Source organism: Limanda limanda, chromosome 21, assembly GCF_963576545.1.
Source record: "Limanda limanda chromosome 21, fLimLim1.1, whole genome shotgun sequence".
In the NCBI taxonomy this organism is placed as follows: Eukaryota; Metazoa; Chordata; class Actinopteri; order Pleuronectiformes; family Pleuronectidae; genus Limanda; species Limanda limanda.
Genome location: NC_083656.1, coordinates 15163813 through 15182817, shown reverse-complemented (window position 1 = coordinate 15182817; position 19005 = coordinate 15163813). Strand labels below are relative to the sequence as shown.

Here is a 19005-nt window from a genome sequence, read left to right as displayed (position 1 = left end):
GCTTTGTCAAGAGTATGAACATTTGTTACTTCTCCCAATGATGTTTTAATCTAGGTCTGTGTGTTTGTTAGTTAGCAGGATTACGCAAAAACTACAGGACGTGACTTGGTGGACAGATGGGCCATAAAGTACATTTTTTTGGGCATATTGAGATCCGTGAAACAAGACAGAGATTTTTAAGGGGGTGATCTTTGTTCACTCTCTGTGCGGTAACTAATAGTCTATGTTTGCAGAACATTTTTGTGTACATGGTATTTGTATCTGATCTCAATATGCAATATGGGGATAAAGTGGCCAATCGGCCTCGGTGGATGTATGTCCCCTCTGAGTTCCCCTTTAGTTCTAATGATAAACTCATTGTTGTGCTTCATTGTTTGCCTGTGAGAACACACCAGTTTGGACCTCAGTTGTAATACTGTTGGCTTCAGAGTGAGATAAATTAGATAAAAAGGGATTGTGTTCGTTGGGTCAACATTGGTTCTATTGACCATATGCAAACATATATTTTTTCATGATCAAATCAATGTTTTTTGGCTCACTGAAGAAAATGATGAAGAAGAACGGTTGTGAGAAACACTGAGGTTCGTTAACTCGAACGTTCACCAGACGACTGACACACCGTTTTCTGGTTTAGTGGCTGACCGTACTCTCCTTTAAGGGCCCAACCAGGTTCCAACATAAACAATCCACTAAACCTCTCTGACCTAAAGTCTTTACGGGACTAAAAGTACAGCAGACCACAGAATATATAGTTCAGCTGACGGTGGTTAAAGACTTTAAACACAACGAGAGACAGAGAGGCGGAGAGCCCCGGTCTTTCATTGCACACTTTCTTGACCTTTAAAAGGTTCCTGTTATAACAACAATACAAATTCCTTCATTTTATTCTGCCACAGATGTAATAAATCACATGTACAGTTAATAGTTGCTGTGGTGTGAGAAGGAAGGATTGGATTTTAACTGCAGGGGTGAAAGATTTAAACAAGCTGGACTGACGACTCGGACACTGAAGCTTTAATCGATACCATGGAAGAGAGGTAGTGAAACCGAGCGTACGGTACATTGTGTCCCTCTGCTTCTCTTAAACTTCCCGTTAAGTTAGTTCAGTTCTGCTTTTGTATATTTTTTTTTCTGCCTTAAACTTTCCATCACTTCATGCATGAACACTTAACCCCCTGACTCCAATCCCACATTCATCCCTCCCTCCTTTTTTCTCTCTCTGCTTCCATCTATACTTTTTGTGCCACGGTGGCTCTATTCACCGACTCGCTGGTTGTTGCCCCTCCTCACTCATTCCCCCCCAGTCCCGCCCGTCTGCCCGTCTGCCCGCCTGCACATGGTTCTCTCTGTATCTGTCATTTATTTATCTCCCTCTTTCATCCCCTGTCGGTCCTCCGCTCTCCTTCAGCTTCCTCCATGTCCAGTCGTGGCTGATCAAAGCCGTGCAACCGTCGGGCCCCGGCCTTTCAAGTGTGTGGCCATGTGTGTTTGCTTGCAGCCTATCTTCTCAGCCAGAGTGGAAAATCCTTTCAGAGAGTGTTTCAATGGCTCCACTGAAACCCAGACAAATTAACTAAGTTGCGTATGATAAAGCAATGATTTATATTTGGTAGCAAATATTAGATTTATGTTGTCAATGTCAATTTAATGTTGCAAGTCACACTGGCTACAATTCCTGATCAGGTTCAGGCATAGCATTATTTCATGCTGGTTATTTCATGAGCTTAAGAAAGAAGACTTGATGTTGTAGGCCTCGTAAAATAAGAGCTAATTTAAACGAATAGTTTCAAAAAAATCTCCGTCCACGTTCGTTAACTGTGACATCATTGTTTCCGAAACACTTTGGTTACATGTACACACAGATACACAGAAAACCAGTGTTGGAAAATCTCAACTTTGGAAGGCGTTTGTTAAAATCTCAGTGTTAGTAACTAAAATCACCATTTGTGTGAGAGGCTCAAACAAAGAGGAAAAAGTTAATCTTGTAGAATGTCCGCCTTTTTGTGGACAGGGCATTAGACTGCCTAAATATATCCAGCTGGAAACATCTGGATGTGACATAATGTTGTTATGTTTTTCCAGTCGTATACAAGAAGAAGACCACCACTGTGAATAATGCAGGCTATGTGAGGGCCCATTTTTAAGTGCTTTAACAAAGACTGCTCTTTTACGGCTGGGTGACCCACTCCGACTAATGAATGGCAGATGAATATGTGTGTGCACCGTCTCTTTCAAGTGTGAGTGTGTGTGTGTGTGTGTGTGTGTGTGTGTGTGTGTGTGTGTGTGTGTGTGTGTGTGTGTGTGTGTGTGTGTGTGTGTGTGTGTGTGCGTCAATTCATGCTTGAGCCATCTGCCCTGTCTGTTTCAATTCCCTCCTCGAGAGCTGTCAGACACTGTGCTCTACAACAAACATTTCCTCCCCTCTACTTTCTTCTCCTCCTCAAATTCAAATTGGTATTTTTTCAACTAACATCTCTTTTTCTCTTCCTGGAAAACCAAGGTGATTGGAGGAGTAACAAAGTCGAGGAACAACTGAACTGTACCAGTAAAGATAAAGACTTTTACTTAATCAAAATGTAAATCAAACCAAACGTGAAAAAGACAAAACTGAAAGCTATTTCCTTGTAAAAGTAAATCAAACAAATATAGACATTCAAATTAGTTAGGATCCTTTCTCCTCTGAGACATACCCTATAAAAGATAAAATTATAAGGTTTGTAAAGTTTTTATATTTCCATTATCAAAAAGAGAAAAACCAACAATGGATTAATTCTAGTGTTGCCGGTTAAGTTAGACCCTAATTAAGTTTATTGTTCTATTGTTGCAATATGGACTCTGTAATTTGTTTCCCACATTAAGCTGCCATAAACGCTCAATACAGAACCAGCTGTGTCAGTCCGCCCGAGAAACTAGTCCCAAACGAATACTACAAAAACTCCTGCACGTGCATTTTTTGCTAAAAACTACAGTGCCCAGATTTGGGGGGAGATCGGTAAAAGCCAAACTGTACACAAGTGGTCCATACATTTGTGTCTTTTAAAAGTTCTAAAGTATGAAGAATTACAAATAACATAAGTAATTAAACTAATCAATATGTAGAAATACAGAAATTGCCCTTTTCTTTAAACAAAGCTTTTATTTTCCCTTTTTGTCCTTCAAAACAAAGAGGGAAGATCCTCACAAAATTGAATCAAGAAATATATTTTGTTTGCCTCATCCCTCCCAAGCACAGTCGGTCATGTTGGGATGTTGGAGGAGATTTATAATATTTTTAACAAACTGTCTGTTTTCTTAACCTAAACTGGCTTCATTCGATTTAGTGCTTTTTATTTTTTATTCTTTAGCTCTTGAAGTCTCAGTCCTTTGGTCTCCAGCTGTTTATAGTCAGCGAGCTGCGCGTGCCATCGATAATGAATTTTACCCACAAACCCAACTCTTGTCTCCCTCCTTGCTCCTTTTTGGACCCAGACAGCTCTTAGAGTCAGAGTAAAGACAGGTTTATCGGTCACATGCTCTGCTTTCCATCTGCCAGACCTCATTCACATCCACCTGGTCCTCGACCAAAAAAGAGCCACGGGGGGAGGGAAAGAACTCCTTTCATCCACATGTTTTTAAGAAGCGAACAACAACAGGACGTCATACGAAATTCTCAGAATTGTTTTTCCACCACCCGAAGGAGAAAAGGATTCAGACCATCAAGAAAATCTCTTGCCATTCCAAAAACCTCAGGAGGCTCCAATCCAGAGAGTATTTTGTCAAACATTGTGCAACTCAGTGTCACTAAAGGATATTTTGCAGCAGCTGTGAGAGATTGTTCTCATTCCTTAGATGCAGTTAATATGGTGTCATGCAAAAAAAAACAAACACACAACCTGGCCACAGCCACAAAACGCTCTAAGGCAGGTCATGTATTTTTCTTTTCATTCCCAGTGAGTTCAAATGCACCTCTCCTCCTTTGACCTCTGCAGTGTGGCTCACTGAGTCACAAGATCACACCTGCAATTCCTTTTTCCATATTTCTCTCTGTGTTTTTAGCCACATTGAAAAACTTGTGTATTTGGTTCATTTGGGGTGAAACTGGACTAAAGTAAACAAAGATCTCGAGACTTACTGAGTAGCTTTTTTATTGGACAGAGTCTCGGTGAGACTTCAGGTCAGGTTAGAGATTTGACAGATGCAAAGAGTCTTAACTAATCAGAATCTAGTTTCTGAAACATAAGAAGAAACTATAGCAGAGCCCGTTCTAAACCCGGCTGTTTGGAATGAGCTGTTTGCTTGGTCTGTGCCTGTGGTGATGCTGGTTGCAGTTTTTTCTTTCGGAAACTGAACCAGTGACCACCAGTAACATGAAGACCAGCTGCTGGAACCATGAAGCTGTGCCACCACTGCTGCACAAAGAACTGTTTACCTGTTTGTTCAAAGTTCAGTGAAGCTGAAGGTGCTGTTGTCACCACCAACATCTTTTACAAAGTTTATTCATATTTAATATATTCATATCACATGTCCAAATCGCAACAATTTCAACATGGGAATTATTATACAGATTAGAAAGATAACTGAATAAGATCATCAGCCTAAAATTATTATATTTTCAGCATGAAATTAATCCTGTATGTTTTTGGTGGGTTTATTATTCCGATTATTTCAAATGCTTTTCTAATATTTAACCACTTCACATTTTGCTGGTGGGTCTGTGACATTATTTCACATGTTCTAACAGAAGAGAAAACAACTTAATGAACTGAGCTAAACAAACCTAGTGTGAACTGACAATGATACATCTGTTACAGAGATGTTATCCCATCACTGACACAATCATGTGTGTGTCTGTGTGTGTCTCGTTTTGTTTCAGGGTGATTTATCTCCAAGTGAGCATGAACGACGGTCTGTCCTTCATCAGCAGCAATGTGCACGTCACCACCACCGAGTGTGTAAGTGTGAGCTTCTTATACCATCTTTGATGAATGCATTCAATCTGCCGGCTTTACATCTTCACACCCTGGAAAGAACACAACACAACACAACATCATTTTCTTTTCAACACATAGACACAGGTGTTCGCTCTTATCCCCACAAACTCTCTTGACATCTTTGTCAGTGTCTTCTACGTGTATGAGCCATACGATATTTGTTTTCTTCTTCCTTTTCCTTTTTGCGTCCTGCTAAAACTGACCAGACTCATGCAAAGTTCACTAAGGAGATGCAGTGAAGAGCAGCATTAAAAATACCAGGGAAACCAAAGAAAGGGCTGGACTTTGTACCTGGGTAGTTTGTAATATTATGTTCAAATTATTTTTCGGAAGATAATATTTGGGGTTTACACTTGAGATTTAGTGATCTCCTTTCTTCTATTTCATGTGGTCTCCGGTCTTCTTTTACCCTCTGCAACCTCCATCTCTTATTTACTGTTCTTCGAAGCCTGGTGTTTTGCTCCCTGCAGCTCTGCAGTGAGTTTCCTCACCTCATTCACCTCTTCCTTCTTTCCTTTCCGAATTGTCTTATTTTCCCCCTTTCTTGGGAGCCAAACCACAGGGGGTTTGTAGAAGTGATCTAACCGAAAAAAAGGACAATCCGAACAACCCTCAGGGTTGCAGGACTCTCGAGGTTAGAGAAACAAGTTCAGGACTCTGATGCCGCCGAGCTAAAAGCGAAATAGAGGCATATCCTGTAACAGTCATCACTGCTAGATCGGCTCAGTGACTCGTAAAGGTCCAAGGTGGGTGACTGTGTATAACTGGATCAGCGTGAAGCAGGGTGGAGCTTCCCTGCGTCAAAAGCAAATGAAACAAAATGCAATTTAAGACCATTTAAAGCAATTCAACAAAATAAAACTCGGATGTTGGAACATATGGGCCGGGCCCTAGGAGAGATTCCCACCCTGCCAAAAAGAAATATACTCTTTGAAGCTGTCTCCCCCTCGGTCCATCTGACATCATATACATGAAAACTCTGAATTCCCACTGCTCTGTTGTGGTTAGTGATGTACAGGGCTCAATTAGACATACCATTGGAATGAGCCGCTTCTCCCCACTAAACAAAACCATAGGCTGAAGTCACACGAGGCTCGGGATGGCACGACATGCTGCTGACTGGAGATGGGTTGGTCTGGTGCAATAAACAATGCAATGTATAAATCAAGGATTAAGAAAAGACTCCCAACACTGTCAAACTGCCACATCCAGGGGGTTCAGTCTTTAAAGTCTGCCCATAAAACATGACCATTTCCTTTGGGGGGAAAAAACACACACACACTTCATACAGTATGTGCAAGAGCAGCAGAACGTAAATGTGGCCACTGCTCAAATTATCTGAATTTTGTCCACAAAACCATCCGGTGATGTGCAATGGCCCCCCCACTGGTGAGCTCACAATAACCATCCCCCTCAAGTCTTTGCCACCAGATAGATAAAGGAAAGTTTAACCACATGTGATCATCATCTGTGGTCTGTAATGGGAACCATGTTTGGACGGATGCCTGCAAATGACATGAACCACTGTCATCGAGAAAAACATGTCTGAAAGAAAATCAGTCCGCAGGCTTCATATTAATACTGTTACACTGTTACTACGTGCTGCATGTACTGTACATCTACTGCTACTAAATAGCTACATTTCTTTTTGAAACTGTTAAAGTGACCTGTAGTAATTTAGGCACAGCAAGTAAAGAGCTGCTGCAGGACTCAGTCCCCAGAACCCTGAAGCTGCACCACCGCTGCTGCACAAAGAGCTGTTCACGCGTTTATTTAAAGTTCAGCTCGAATCAGCACGTAGGAGCCAGAACGGGAGAATCAATTGTCATTGCTGTTGTGAACGTCGCTGCTACAGGGCGCTGGTTGTCTGTTTATTCAACATTTAGCGATATTGAACATACCCTGTGTCCGAATTGCACCAAATTCTACTCCATACACATGCCAAGTGCGAATTTGAGAAGATGAACATTTCTCGAGATTTGTGTTCCACATCCAGATATATGTGGAGTAAGTGGATATATGTGAGCAAACACCTCACAAATCATGAACTCATGCTGCTACTCATGAAAGGTTGAATAAAACCAAAAAAAATTGTCGTTGAAATCTCTGTCTATCTTTGTCTGTCAGCCTTGGTGCTGTTATAGTAATGTACAACCTCCATGTGCATCTTCTCACCAGTTCGATGGCACTATTCTCCTCATCACCCTGCTGGTGCTGTTCCTTCTGCTGGCCATGCTCTTCATGTGGTGGTTCTGGCCTCTCTGCTGCACTTTGGTAAGAAACAAAAACTACATGCAGGAAGTCGCCAGTATTAAATTATCACAAGCTTCAAAGGGGTTTGGCTGGACGCCCAGAGGCTTACAAGCTCTGCAGGGGGTCACAACAAAAAGTTCCTTTGAGAGGTGTCAGTGTTAAAGAGAAGTGAACATGTGTCTTATTCGTCCACAGGTAATCAAAGAAGCTCCTCCTCCACCTCCTCCTGAGCCTGTGAGTCAAAACACACACACACACACACACACACACACACACACACACACACACACACACACACACACACATACTAACCCACACACTCTCAGAAGTTTTTCCCGTCAAACCCATTAGTAAAAACCATGCTAGAACACAGCAGGAGATCATCTAAGGTATTCACTGTGAGTGAATGGGCAAATTGATGACGTTTCTTACACGAGACAGAGACAAAACGAAAATAATATAAATATCTCAAGATGAAATGATATAATAGGGATTACAGTCAAACGTAGCTATCCCACCAATATGTTTTTGCATGTGTGGACTGGATTTAAAACCACAGTATTACTTGATAAGTAAAATACATGATATGATATAGATGTCATGGACGATGGGGGGGGGAGTCCTCCTTTCACCTTGTCCTTCTCAGAAATGGAAATCTTGTGTTCTCACTTTTCATGTGAAAGAGAGTGACGTGGCTGTAGGGAAGTGGAATTTAGGCACACTTAAAAAAGCGAGGGCTTGTTTCCCCTTAATTCCATTATTAAAAGTGTATCAGCAAATAAAAAAGTCAGTTTTTATGTCCTTATTTTTGATTTAGGAGTCCGATGATGAAGATGGTCTGCCTAAGAAGAAGTGGCCCACGGTGGATGCCTCATATTATGGGGGAAGAGGAATTGGAGGGATCAAGAGGATGGAGGTGACAGACTGACATGCAAGATGCTAATAGGCGATCTTTGAATGCACGACTCAAAAAGAACAGATGGAAATTAGACTAGTTTAGGTAACACTCACTTCTTGTATTCTGTGGTGTATTCATGTGTTGCCTGTATGTCTGTAGGTGCGCTGGGGAGGAAAGGGTTCGACCGAGGAGGGAGCTAAGCTGGAGAAGCCGAAGAACGCTGTGGTGAAAATGCCGGAGCAGGAGTACGAACCCTTCGAGCCCAAACCCAAGAAAGCTCACAACAAGAAGCCCACTCAGAACCGGAAGTGGTACACGCCCATCCGGGTAAACACTGCTTCAATTTCCCTCAGGACCAGCAGACAATGTGGCCCAGTGTTGTTAAAAATACAGAACACGGACATATAGATACAAGCATTTAAGCGCATCCATCACTCCTAGCAGCTTTTCAGGAACTCAGGGAAAAAAACTGCCTCATTTTAAAGTTTGACCACTTTGCATTCCTGACCTCATGCCCACATGAGTTTCAAATAACTGAGGGTGGCAAAATCTTCTCAACCCACTGCAGAGCCTGAAATCCTCTGGGCTGAAATTGAAGCACGAAATGCACCGCAAGTGGAGCTGCAACGATTTCACAAGCCAGCAGGGAGGGATAAAGCCTGTTCAGCTCATGTCTTTGTATAATTTGTGGCATAAGGACAAAACTCAACAGCTATCAGAGTGCATACGGAGCTAGTAGGCTACTGTAACATATCGTGCAGAGAGGCGGACATTATTAGACTTGGCGTCAGGGCTGTTTGTGCTTCAATCGTACACTACAATACAGCTCTGTGCAGCAGCGCTGGCCTTTTATACAGTAGCAGCTCTGTTATCTGTACATGCTGCCACCTTACAACTTAGAGGGCTGCATTTCAATACGCCACAGCCCCATAGAAAGCACTGCAGTGATTCATATTGACATTTTACACTATCCATACATCACAGTCATTGTAGGAAAAGGATTCATACACTGACTCGTCTCTGTGGGTTTGGCTGTGCTCGGTTCCTGTGCAGCCGTGTGTTTCTACGGCTTGAGACATATTTTAGTGTAAGATTTCAGGAGCAAGAAACATCTGTACAGCACCTCATTCCTTTTATATAAGAAGCAAATCCCTGCTTTTATCATTTCACTCCAGCAGATTTTGGCTAAAATTAGTTTAGTATCATACTAATGCAGGTCTCATTGAAATACATGTGCTCTGAATTATTGTTTCTGTCACTGCTGGGATCGTCATTTCTCTCCTGTGTATTTACAGTAAGCTCTTGCTCAGTTTTTTTTTACGCCTCCACGCCGGCAACAGCCAGTGGCTGGAGGCATGATGACGGGCGTCTGTCAGTGCATACGCCGCAAATATTAATTGGTTAGATTTCAGTGGTCAAAGGTATACAGTGTGACCTCATGAGTCTGGAAAATAAATTATGCTGTACTGGTGGGTGGAGGCATGCAACAGCAGGGCGGTACTTCTATTTAAGGGTTGTAAGATTGGCCCATTTGAGAAAAGGAAACTGCTTCATTTATGGAAAGAGACACTTATTTGTTGGGACTTAACGGCTCATGCGATTGTGTACTAGATTCATAAATGCTGTATAATTATAAAAAAACTTTTTTACAGAAGTCATGAATTTATCTGTAGTGACTTATAAGTATCTAAAACACTAACCCGCACAATCAGCTGCCCTAATATTTCTCTGACTAAGAACTTCTGAACAGTAGAATAAGTGTTAAAAGGATTTTATTAAGTTATGGATTGTGCTGTGGAATTTTGGTGTCCAGATGTGGTCAGCTGTTAATCCTCTCCCTTTGCTCCGCCCCCAGGGTAAACTGGATGCTATCTTGGCTCTGTTCCGCCGTGGGTATGACCAGGTCTCTCTGATGAGACCCCAGCCCGGGGATCATGTGAGTACCTCAGCTGTAAACATGCCATAAACAGTAGTATGTGCTCTTCCTACAGTCCCATGTCACATCACTTTAACATGACAGTTACTCACATTCTTACATTAATTTTGAATCAATTAACAGAGGGTACATTCATTCAGTTGTGCAGTCAAGTGTGTAACATTTTGTCTGAGGGACACAAAAAAGCCTCAGAAACCCATTACCCTGCGCCAGTCATAAAACTGCCCTGAGGTTTGAGAATGTTTCAGACATCTGTACGGATTACTCATCCTGTCCTCCCTCCTACTGTCTCTCCATTTCATTCACTCCTGGTGTTCCTGCGCTGGCTAACATCGTCTCCATCCCGTTCAGCCCGTCTCACACATGCTTAACATTAAGTGCTATAAATCACATAGAAAGCGAAACTGCAGCTAGCACTCAGAAACATCCTTGAGCTGTCTGATTTGTTTGTGAGTGTGTGTAAGCCGCTAAAGATTCTCTTTTCTTTTTGGGATCAGCCAAATGGTTTAGTTTTAATGCCCTTTGCATCAAACAGCCCTAGATGTGTCAGATGCGGAGAGATGATAGAAGTTCACTCTGATAAGAAGCTCTCGAGGAATGTTTTAAATCTCCATGACACGTTTTGCTAATTTTTTATTGTTAAAATATGTTTGGGTAATTCTTTACAACTCTTTCATTAGCCCTAATGGGCACTGGGAAATGTGGTGGTACATGGTAAAGATAAATTGTGGGATTCCTTTGTGGCATTTTAAAAGCAATTCACATGCCCACATCTTCTCAGTTCTTCCTCCTCTCCACAACCAACTCTCCTGCTGATCAGTTCCCGTCCTAAGCTCCTGTAAAAACCCATGCCTTATTAGCAGAAAATGTTCCAATGATCTTTTTTAACGGGAATTCCACATTTAAGAGTGTTTTTCCTGGCAAGCAGGTATACAGACAGGATTTGCCACCAGATAAGTTTTCAGCTTTACCGAAGACACATGAGACAAAAACCTGCCGTCAGTACTGTCTGACTTTACCAAAGCAAAGTGGCAGTAAGATCTTTTTTTTTTTTAAAAAAAAGGTTTTAGGATTTGATTTCTTTTGTCGACAAATTTCCCTTTACCCAAAGCTTTTAGCAACGACAGCATGACACAATTCATTTTTTCCCAGAAGAACTCGTCTGTCTCTTTCCACTCTAATGATGTCGCCCCCTCAAGTCATTTGCAGTTTCTAACGAAGCGGGAGAAACATCTTTCAGGCCAACAGGCCGGCCTCATTTCTAAAAGAGTGGGGAAAAAACACAGGGCACCTTTTTCCTTTGTTTTGGTGTTAACTGAAAAGCTATTTGATGTTAAATGTTGTGAAGGTGTAGCCTCACGCTTCAAAGCTTGCTAGACTGTTGAATTAATGGGAGAACTCACTTCCTACGTGAGGCCAAGTTGGCTGAGGTCAGTGTAGATCCTTGACTGGTGGCTCTGTTACCATGATGCCTTTCATCCTTGTGCCAATGGCCTCAACAACAGCTAAATGCTTTGCTTGAATCTGGCCTGTACAGCACAGTCATGAGTTTTTAGCCTCAGTGTTTGTTTTAATGCACAGTGAACTCTTACGGCGAAAACCACATTTACCCTGAACTCAAGCTGCTTTGTATCCTGCATTTCACACTGGTGGTTTGTTTGACGTGGTGACAAGAGGTTAACTGCCAACCTTATTTAAATATTTGTATTATAAATTTATGGAGCATACGTTTGAATGGAGAAAATAAATGTCATTAAGTTTATTGTCACTTTAGTATCTTTGCGTGGTGTTATGACTCGTATAACCAACATCAGGTGCATGTTCCAATGTGCAAAACAACAACATCCTCGTCACGTTATATTATCCAAAGACTGCAAGCAATCCTGTGAGCCTTGGCAAGTCTGTCATTTTTTTTTCTAATGTTTGTTGATGTATAAACTTCCTGCAATTTGTCTAATTGTCTCAGTTTGATCCAGACTGTGACCACATCATTCGATCAGACTAACTTTTAGTGTGTCCATCTGGACACCTGTTATTTTGGTTCAGACTAAACAAAAAAAATAATCCAAAAGTTTGGGCCAAACACGGTCGGCTTGTAAAAGCGCCCTCAGACACATTTAGTATCAAGTAACAAATATAACTGTGTAAGTGCATTCATTATTTCTGGGATTGTGCAATACACAGACTGTTACTGAAGTACATAAAGAAAGGTTTATGACACCAAACCAAAGTTACAAAAGTAACTATCACCATCATGTGAAACTGTGGTTTAACTAGTGAAGCTGGTTCATGCAAAGTAATTCAGCTACAATATTACAAGATGGATCTCTTCCCCTGTAGTGTTAATATACTGTAGACTGTGCATGCACACACACACACAAACACACACATACACACACACACACATACACACACACGCACTCACACACACACACACACACACAGACTCTCGCACAAGTTTAGTATGTGTTTGCTCACTATGCTGACATGGCCTCAGAGAGTATCATTATAGAGCTCAGACTCATGGTTTGGCAATATATCAGCGTATGTGTGTGTTTCTGCATTTTGAGTGTGTGTGTGTGTGTGTGTGTGTGTGTGCATTAACAGACTGTATTTATTTAACACTTTTCTAGTCATATAAGCAACTCAAAGTGCTTTCGAGAACAAGCTACATTTACCCAAATATTCATACAGCCTTAGTATTTGCTGCGCTTCTTCTATCACACACTGCCGGTACAGGAGTCATGGCTAATTTGGGGTTCAGTTTCTTGCCCAAGGACACTGCGGGCTGGAGGAGTCCGGGATCGAACGACCGTTCTTCTAGTTAGTGGACGACCCGCTAGACCCCCCTTATATTGTTTATAACGTAACCAAAAAGTTCAATAGAGATACACTTGAGTTAAACCCACTAGGATGAAGTCGTCTAAATTCAAGGATAAGCATTCGCCATTATTAGTGCGTCACCAAACCACCAAACCCTCCCCCTGACGTCAGAGAGTACAGTATGAGGTAGAGCGAGCTAGTCCTCACTCAACAGTCTCTCTCTCTCTCTCTCTCTCATTCACATAAACACAAGCCTCCCCAGGGGAGCATTTAGCTGGCTAAAGGACATGAGGTAATACCTAAGGCCGACGACTGCCAAGGCTGTCTCCATCAACCAACTACCCATGTGTCCTACACACACACACATACACACACACACTTTGCCTAGACCATTTTATGACCTTGGTGAGACTGCAGACATTTGAGGAGATCAGCGAGAAAGAATGAGTGAGCGTGGCTTTTTATTTTTTTATTCTTTCAATTCAAGAAAATATGCAGGGCTCCTGACCACAGCTGGGTGCTAACAGAACAATGCACTTAAAGCGAAGGACATAACTATTGGTTTCAACTAGTTAAACCCAAAATAGGTTCAATCTTTAACAGCTGAAAAATAAGTCATCTCTCGTTTGTCTCTCCTTAAATCCTGTCTGGAGCGTATCCAAGCTCAGAGAATTAATTTGTCTTAAAAAGAAGGCAGACGCACATCTCCCCCCCCACTGGTGTTTCCATGAAGCCACAAAACAATTTTAAGGAATCTGACTAGATCCTCACACGGACATCTTGGAACACCAGACTGGATAAGTGGCGACAGACCAGAAACTGGAGGTCACTGCCACATTCTCATCCTCTTCCCCCCTATGTTTATTCAACTTTTGTGTCTGCTCTCAGCAGCTAATTTAGCCGTGGGGATAACTGGTATGTGTCCTCTGTGACCGCCTTCAATGAATTTCTGCCAAACATGGCCTCTCGATGACTATATACTGTGTTAGAGACAGACTCTAGCTAATTCTCTATGGTCCCTGAAAGCTTCAGGGAAAAGGAAAAGTCTGAAACGAGGTTCATGTCTTTGTGTCATTGTTTGCATTTGATCTAGGTAGTTTTGGTTTCACTTTATAATTAAGATAGCACATTAGTCCAATAATAACAAAAGTGTATTTTTTACTATAAAAACTACAAACATGCTCAACGAAGCCTTTTCCAAGATGACAATGTAAAGATAAAATTGTAAAACTGATATAAAATCAAGCAATGTGTACCTATTTGAAATAAAAAGAAAGAATAGTCATCATATCTTGCATACTTTTATTACAGTTACTTCACTCCACGTCTGGTTCCAACCATGTGGAACTTAACAGCAGCTATGATTACTATGGTAACAGCGACAGTGACATTTGTGGTTGCTGTAACGTTTAACGATTTCTGACAGGACAAAGTAATTTGTTTTACAAGCCGATACATTGTTTTATAAAGTCCTAGATAAACTGCTACATTTTACACTCCCCCAACCTCCTGACCGGTCACAACCCACCAACCTCAAACTCACACACCAGTCTCAACATCTAATCCCATCCTTCAACATGTCCCACCTTCATATGGTCCCATCATGAGGAGGAGAACTTTGTTAAGAGAGTCACGGTTGTCGTGACAGAACATCAGACCAACCGGGATAATTTGGAATGGGTTGTCGAAGTGGGGATTTAAATGTAATCTGGAACACCAGCTGGCCGCACACATACAAACACACACACACACACACACACACACACACACACACACACACACACACACACACACACAGAGAAATGGGCACAGACACACATACAAAGAACAATGACAGTACCATGACCCTGTGGTGGAATGACGTCACTGTCTTTTTAGCCCCTACCTGTGTGTTTTTGCCCATACGTTTTCACTAGATTATATCTTTTGCATTTTCTAACTGATTCTATATTAATATAACTATTATTTATTCATTCTGGCTGAAGTGTTCGCAGGTCAAACAAACCATGATGATGTAAGGTATAATGTTACTGTCACTATCTTTACTGGATAGGTAACTAGATTGACCCAATGATGGCCGTGCAAAAGTCATGGAATCACCATTAGGATTCATCCTCTGGGAACCATGAATCTGCACCAAATTTAAGCACAGTTCATCCAGCTGCTGTTAAGACATTTCATTCCAAATCGGTGAAAAAAAATGGAATTACTTGTAAATTTTTTGCTCAAACATGTGTCCTTTCTTTGCTTTAGGGTCGCTGCATCAACTTCACAAGAGTGAAGGACGAGTCAGCAGCAGCAGCCAAGGCTCCGCCTCGCACCCCCATCCACACGCCCTCGCCGCCGCCACCGGACTACCAACCCGTGACCCGCACCCCCTCCTCGTCTCCCACCTCCAGCAGCCCTCCTGCCAGATCGCCCCCGTCAGGCCCGGTACCCCCAGGTCTGCCGCCGACCCGCACGCCCCCTGGGCTTCCCTGTCCGCCACCATCGCGCCCCCCACCCAGCCTCCAACCCTGAATGTCATAGACAAAGCCCCTCCCCCAAACACCCTGGCTTTGATCAACAGACTTACAGCTCTGTTGACCAGTTCTCTCAGTTTGAAGGCCGTCGCCCTTCTACCTGGGCCAAAGATACTCCTGCTATAAGCCAAAGATTTTGAATCCCAGTCACTTTGTTGTTCCTCTCGTATGGGAGAGGGTGTCAAGTTAAACAGTTGAGTCGTTTCACACATGCTACCACAAAGCGTGGTTTTAATACCAAAGACAGTTGTTATAAAGAAATATTACTAACCTTGATGTCCAAGATACAGTTTTGTGTGCTAAAGTGAAATCATTGCAAAAGCTAATTTCCTACAGAGCACCAGTCTGTTTGACTTCACATTTCATTCCATACAGAATGAACAAGAAATACTTTAACTTTGGTTTAGGAGGATTGTTGCTGGACAGCAAAGCATGTTGGGACAGGGAAGTCCACAGAAGAGTATTGCAATGGATGAAACTTGTTTAATTTGAATCAACTACTGAGTTATGCCATTGTTGTTGAGAATGAATTTGAAAAGCAGGTTGTAAATGGAAAGGAACCAGGAAACTCCATTTCTTCATTGGAGTGAGGTTTTGAGGAATTTGATTTCCAAGCAAATTCAATCAGTCATGTTGTTCAAAGTAAAAGAAAAGAAAACATGAAATTTGCTTAGAAATGTTTTGGTTTTTATCCACCTTTTTTGTTTTGTTTCTCTGACAACATGCATACCCAACAGATTCCAGCCCTCAAATAAAGAGATGACAGTTACAGTGTCAGGGAAGTGTACAGATGTTAAATGGAAGGTTTTTTACAAAATGTTTGAGATGTGTTTTTCGATGCTATGTCTTTGAGGCCTTGGATTTTGTCCTTAACCAACTTTTCATGTAGTTTCATTAAGATTACAGCATTTATATTTTTTTTATTTTGTGTTTTTTTACTTTGGTATCTGCGCACATAGACTGCTGGGCAACTACAGTATGTATTTGTTTGTTGTTAGCATCGACACATCGAAACATATATGAAATCAAGCAACCAGGTCAAACGTCTTTGCTCACATTGTTAATTTTTTTTACTTTGATACCATTTTGTGTTTTTTATATCTTCAGTTTTATCATTGCCGGTCACATTGCAGGTCACATTGCAACTGCAGGGCAGTTCAAAGAGCATCTAATTTATTTTACTCCCCCCGAGAGGACTATAGGAGAGTACTTGAATATCGACAAGGTGTCCAACCACCAAGACGGACACTGTGCGCAGACTTTAGAAACACAACACATAGCCAGTTAAAAGTTATATAAGGCTTACCAGCATTTCTCAACCCCTCCAGCTTCTCAAACTACGACGGAGGTTTAGGGCCATGTAAAAGAAAAATGACTTCTAAGATTTTGAGAAGAAAACTCAATAATACAAGAACAAAGTCATAATTTTATGAAAATAAGGGATTTTTACGAGATAAGTAGCAAGGAGAACCCAGTTTTGTGGGAGTTTGAATTTATTTGCTGAACATGGCTGTAGTAATCTGCCGTAAAGAAAAACTTTGCTGAAACTGAACGTAACCCTTTAACATTCAGTAATGTGTGAACTGGGAATAATAAAAAGACAAGTGTGTGAATCTTGGCATTATGTGTCTTAAGCTCTTTTCTATAGCAGCTGAAAAGACGCAAATAGTGTGTACAGGTCATATCAGGAAAAACATTATTCCTCTAAAACTGAATGATAAAGAAGTACGAGATTATGACTTTAGAAAAATCTGTTGAAAAATGCTGGTATTTCTTCTATATCCAGTGCCTTATGGAATTTTCTCCCTTGACTTTTCTTTTTTTTATATACTTTTAGACGTACGTCGTTCAGCTATGTACTGTACCATTGTGTCGCCTCGTGCATTTGTTATCAGTTGCAGTGTCTTAAAAAAAAGAGTCTCCACTGCTGAGGGAAAGGTCGTGAAGTAAATTGTTTCACAAATTAGTATAACAAAACTTTTTGGGCTGAAAATGCTTTTTAAATTTTGAATCAGCCTGCTGGAGTTGAATCAACTCATAATAGCTTCTTATTTCTCAATTACAATTTTCATTTTATGAGACTTAATAATTTTCCAACAGTTGGTAGTATTATAAAGAAAATGGTACTGTCTTTCAGTTGGTATGGGTCCAACTAGAATGACACTCAGTAAAGTTTAGACCTCCTCCAAAGCCTCCTTATGAAACCACATTTAAATTCGTCAGATCCTGATTTTTATTTGGATCTGCTCCAAATTTCACACTTCTAAATATCAGTCTCCGAAACGTGTCAGATTTTTAACATCAAGTTCCATAAATGAATCTCTGATAAATCAAGAGGAAAAATGTAGGAAAAAAAGTCCAGCCTATTTCGCGATGTTAAAGAAAGTGGAAAAAGTAACTGGATCCACACTGAAATTAAACAGACTCTTACCTGACCCACACCACAACCTCCCAACACGTTATGTGGAGATCTGCCTGGTAGTTTTTGTGTAATCTCAAACAAACAAACTGACCAGCAAAGAAACGGACAGGCGTGAGAGCCTCGTTGGCAGCAAGACAAAAACAGAAACAGATCAGACTCTGGCCGGTCTCACGGTTTGTTAAGTTACACAATTCTGTTGCGTTACATTGTGTTATCTGCAACATCAAACTGCACCTTTGTGAGACTTCATCCTTTAACTCCCGTCAGGTTGCCAAGTGATCGAAGCTCTAAAGCAACGCAGGTCTCTTCTCCTTCACTGACAATACACAAAATGTATAATCATATGTGAAATGAAGATTCCTCGGTTTCGTTACCTTGGTCCCAGCAATGCATCTTTTCTAATTTGCTCTAATAATAACAACTTTATTCACAGCCAAGAAGAATTACATTATCAATGCAGCATCAGTGTTTGAAAGGGAGGTTCTGCAGTTGTTATCACTGTCAGATGAGTAGAGATGCATTATGTTAACCAGTGTATTAAACAGCAGTACTGAAGCAAATATGAAAGACGTATATGATTTTCTTCATTTGTTGACATGACTTTTTTGAACAGTATCAATAAAAGTTCACTTCCAAGCTTCCACCACAGTTTCTGTGTGTGATTTTTGTGTGTTTCTTGACTGACTGAATACTATTTTGCAGTTCCAACCTGTGAGTTCTGACAATTGATAATAATAAGCATTAAAATTACCTCTGTACCCCACCCACACACGTTATATTATTATATAACACATGCATGACAGCGACATTCATCCAAAATTACTTCCTGTTTTGGGAATTTGTCTTCAAAGGAAAAACACAAAATCAGTTTTGTTGCAGCAACAATTAATACCGAGCTGAATTATAGAGCTTTTATTTTGAAAATGTGTGAACTTCGGACTGAAGTTGAACCACACACTCGATTAGATTTAAAGCACATTCAGTTTTGTGACTGTAAAATCTTCATTGCAGATAAACCAGGTAGAATGTACACAAAGTTTTCGAAATTAACTCTGCACCATATATATTTATATATATTGTAGAACTGTTTGAGGAGGACTCACTAACAAAGAATAATTCTGAAGTAGCTCTGCAGCATAAACAGAGGACAAGCAAACAGCCCAGTCCAATCAGGCAGGTTC

At 41.1% G+C, this 19005-nt stretch overlaps 1 protein-coding gene across 1 annotated transcript in view; it reads left to right on the top strand.

Moving 5' to 3' along the window:
• antxr1c (ANTXR cell adhesion molecule 1c) overlaps positions 1 to 18467 on the top strand; it is a 37339-nt gene extending 18872 nt beyond the window's left edge. Inside the window, exons 12-18 of the mRNA XM_061094890.1 lie at positions 4853 to 4931; positions 7149 to 7244; positions 7419 to 7457; positions 8041 to 8139; positions 8281 to 8448; positions 9977 to 10057; positions 15134 to 18467. Coding sequence (XP_060950873.1) covers positions 4853 to 4931; positions 7149 to 7244; positions 7419 to 7457; positions 8041 to 8139; positions 8281 to 8448; positions 9977 to 10057; positions 15134 to 15400 — 829 coding nt within the window. The 3' untranslated portion in view covers positions 15401 to 18467. The remainder of the gene's footprint in view (positions 1 to 4852; positions 4932 to 7148; positions 7245 to 7418; positions 7458 to 8040; positions 8140 to 8280; positions 8449 to 9976; positions 10058 to 15133) is intronic.
• The last annotated feature ends 538 nt before the right edge of the window (positions 18468 to 19005 follow it).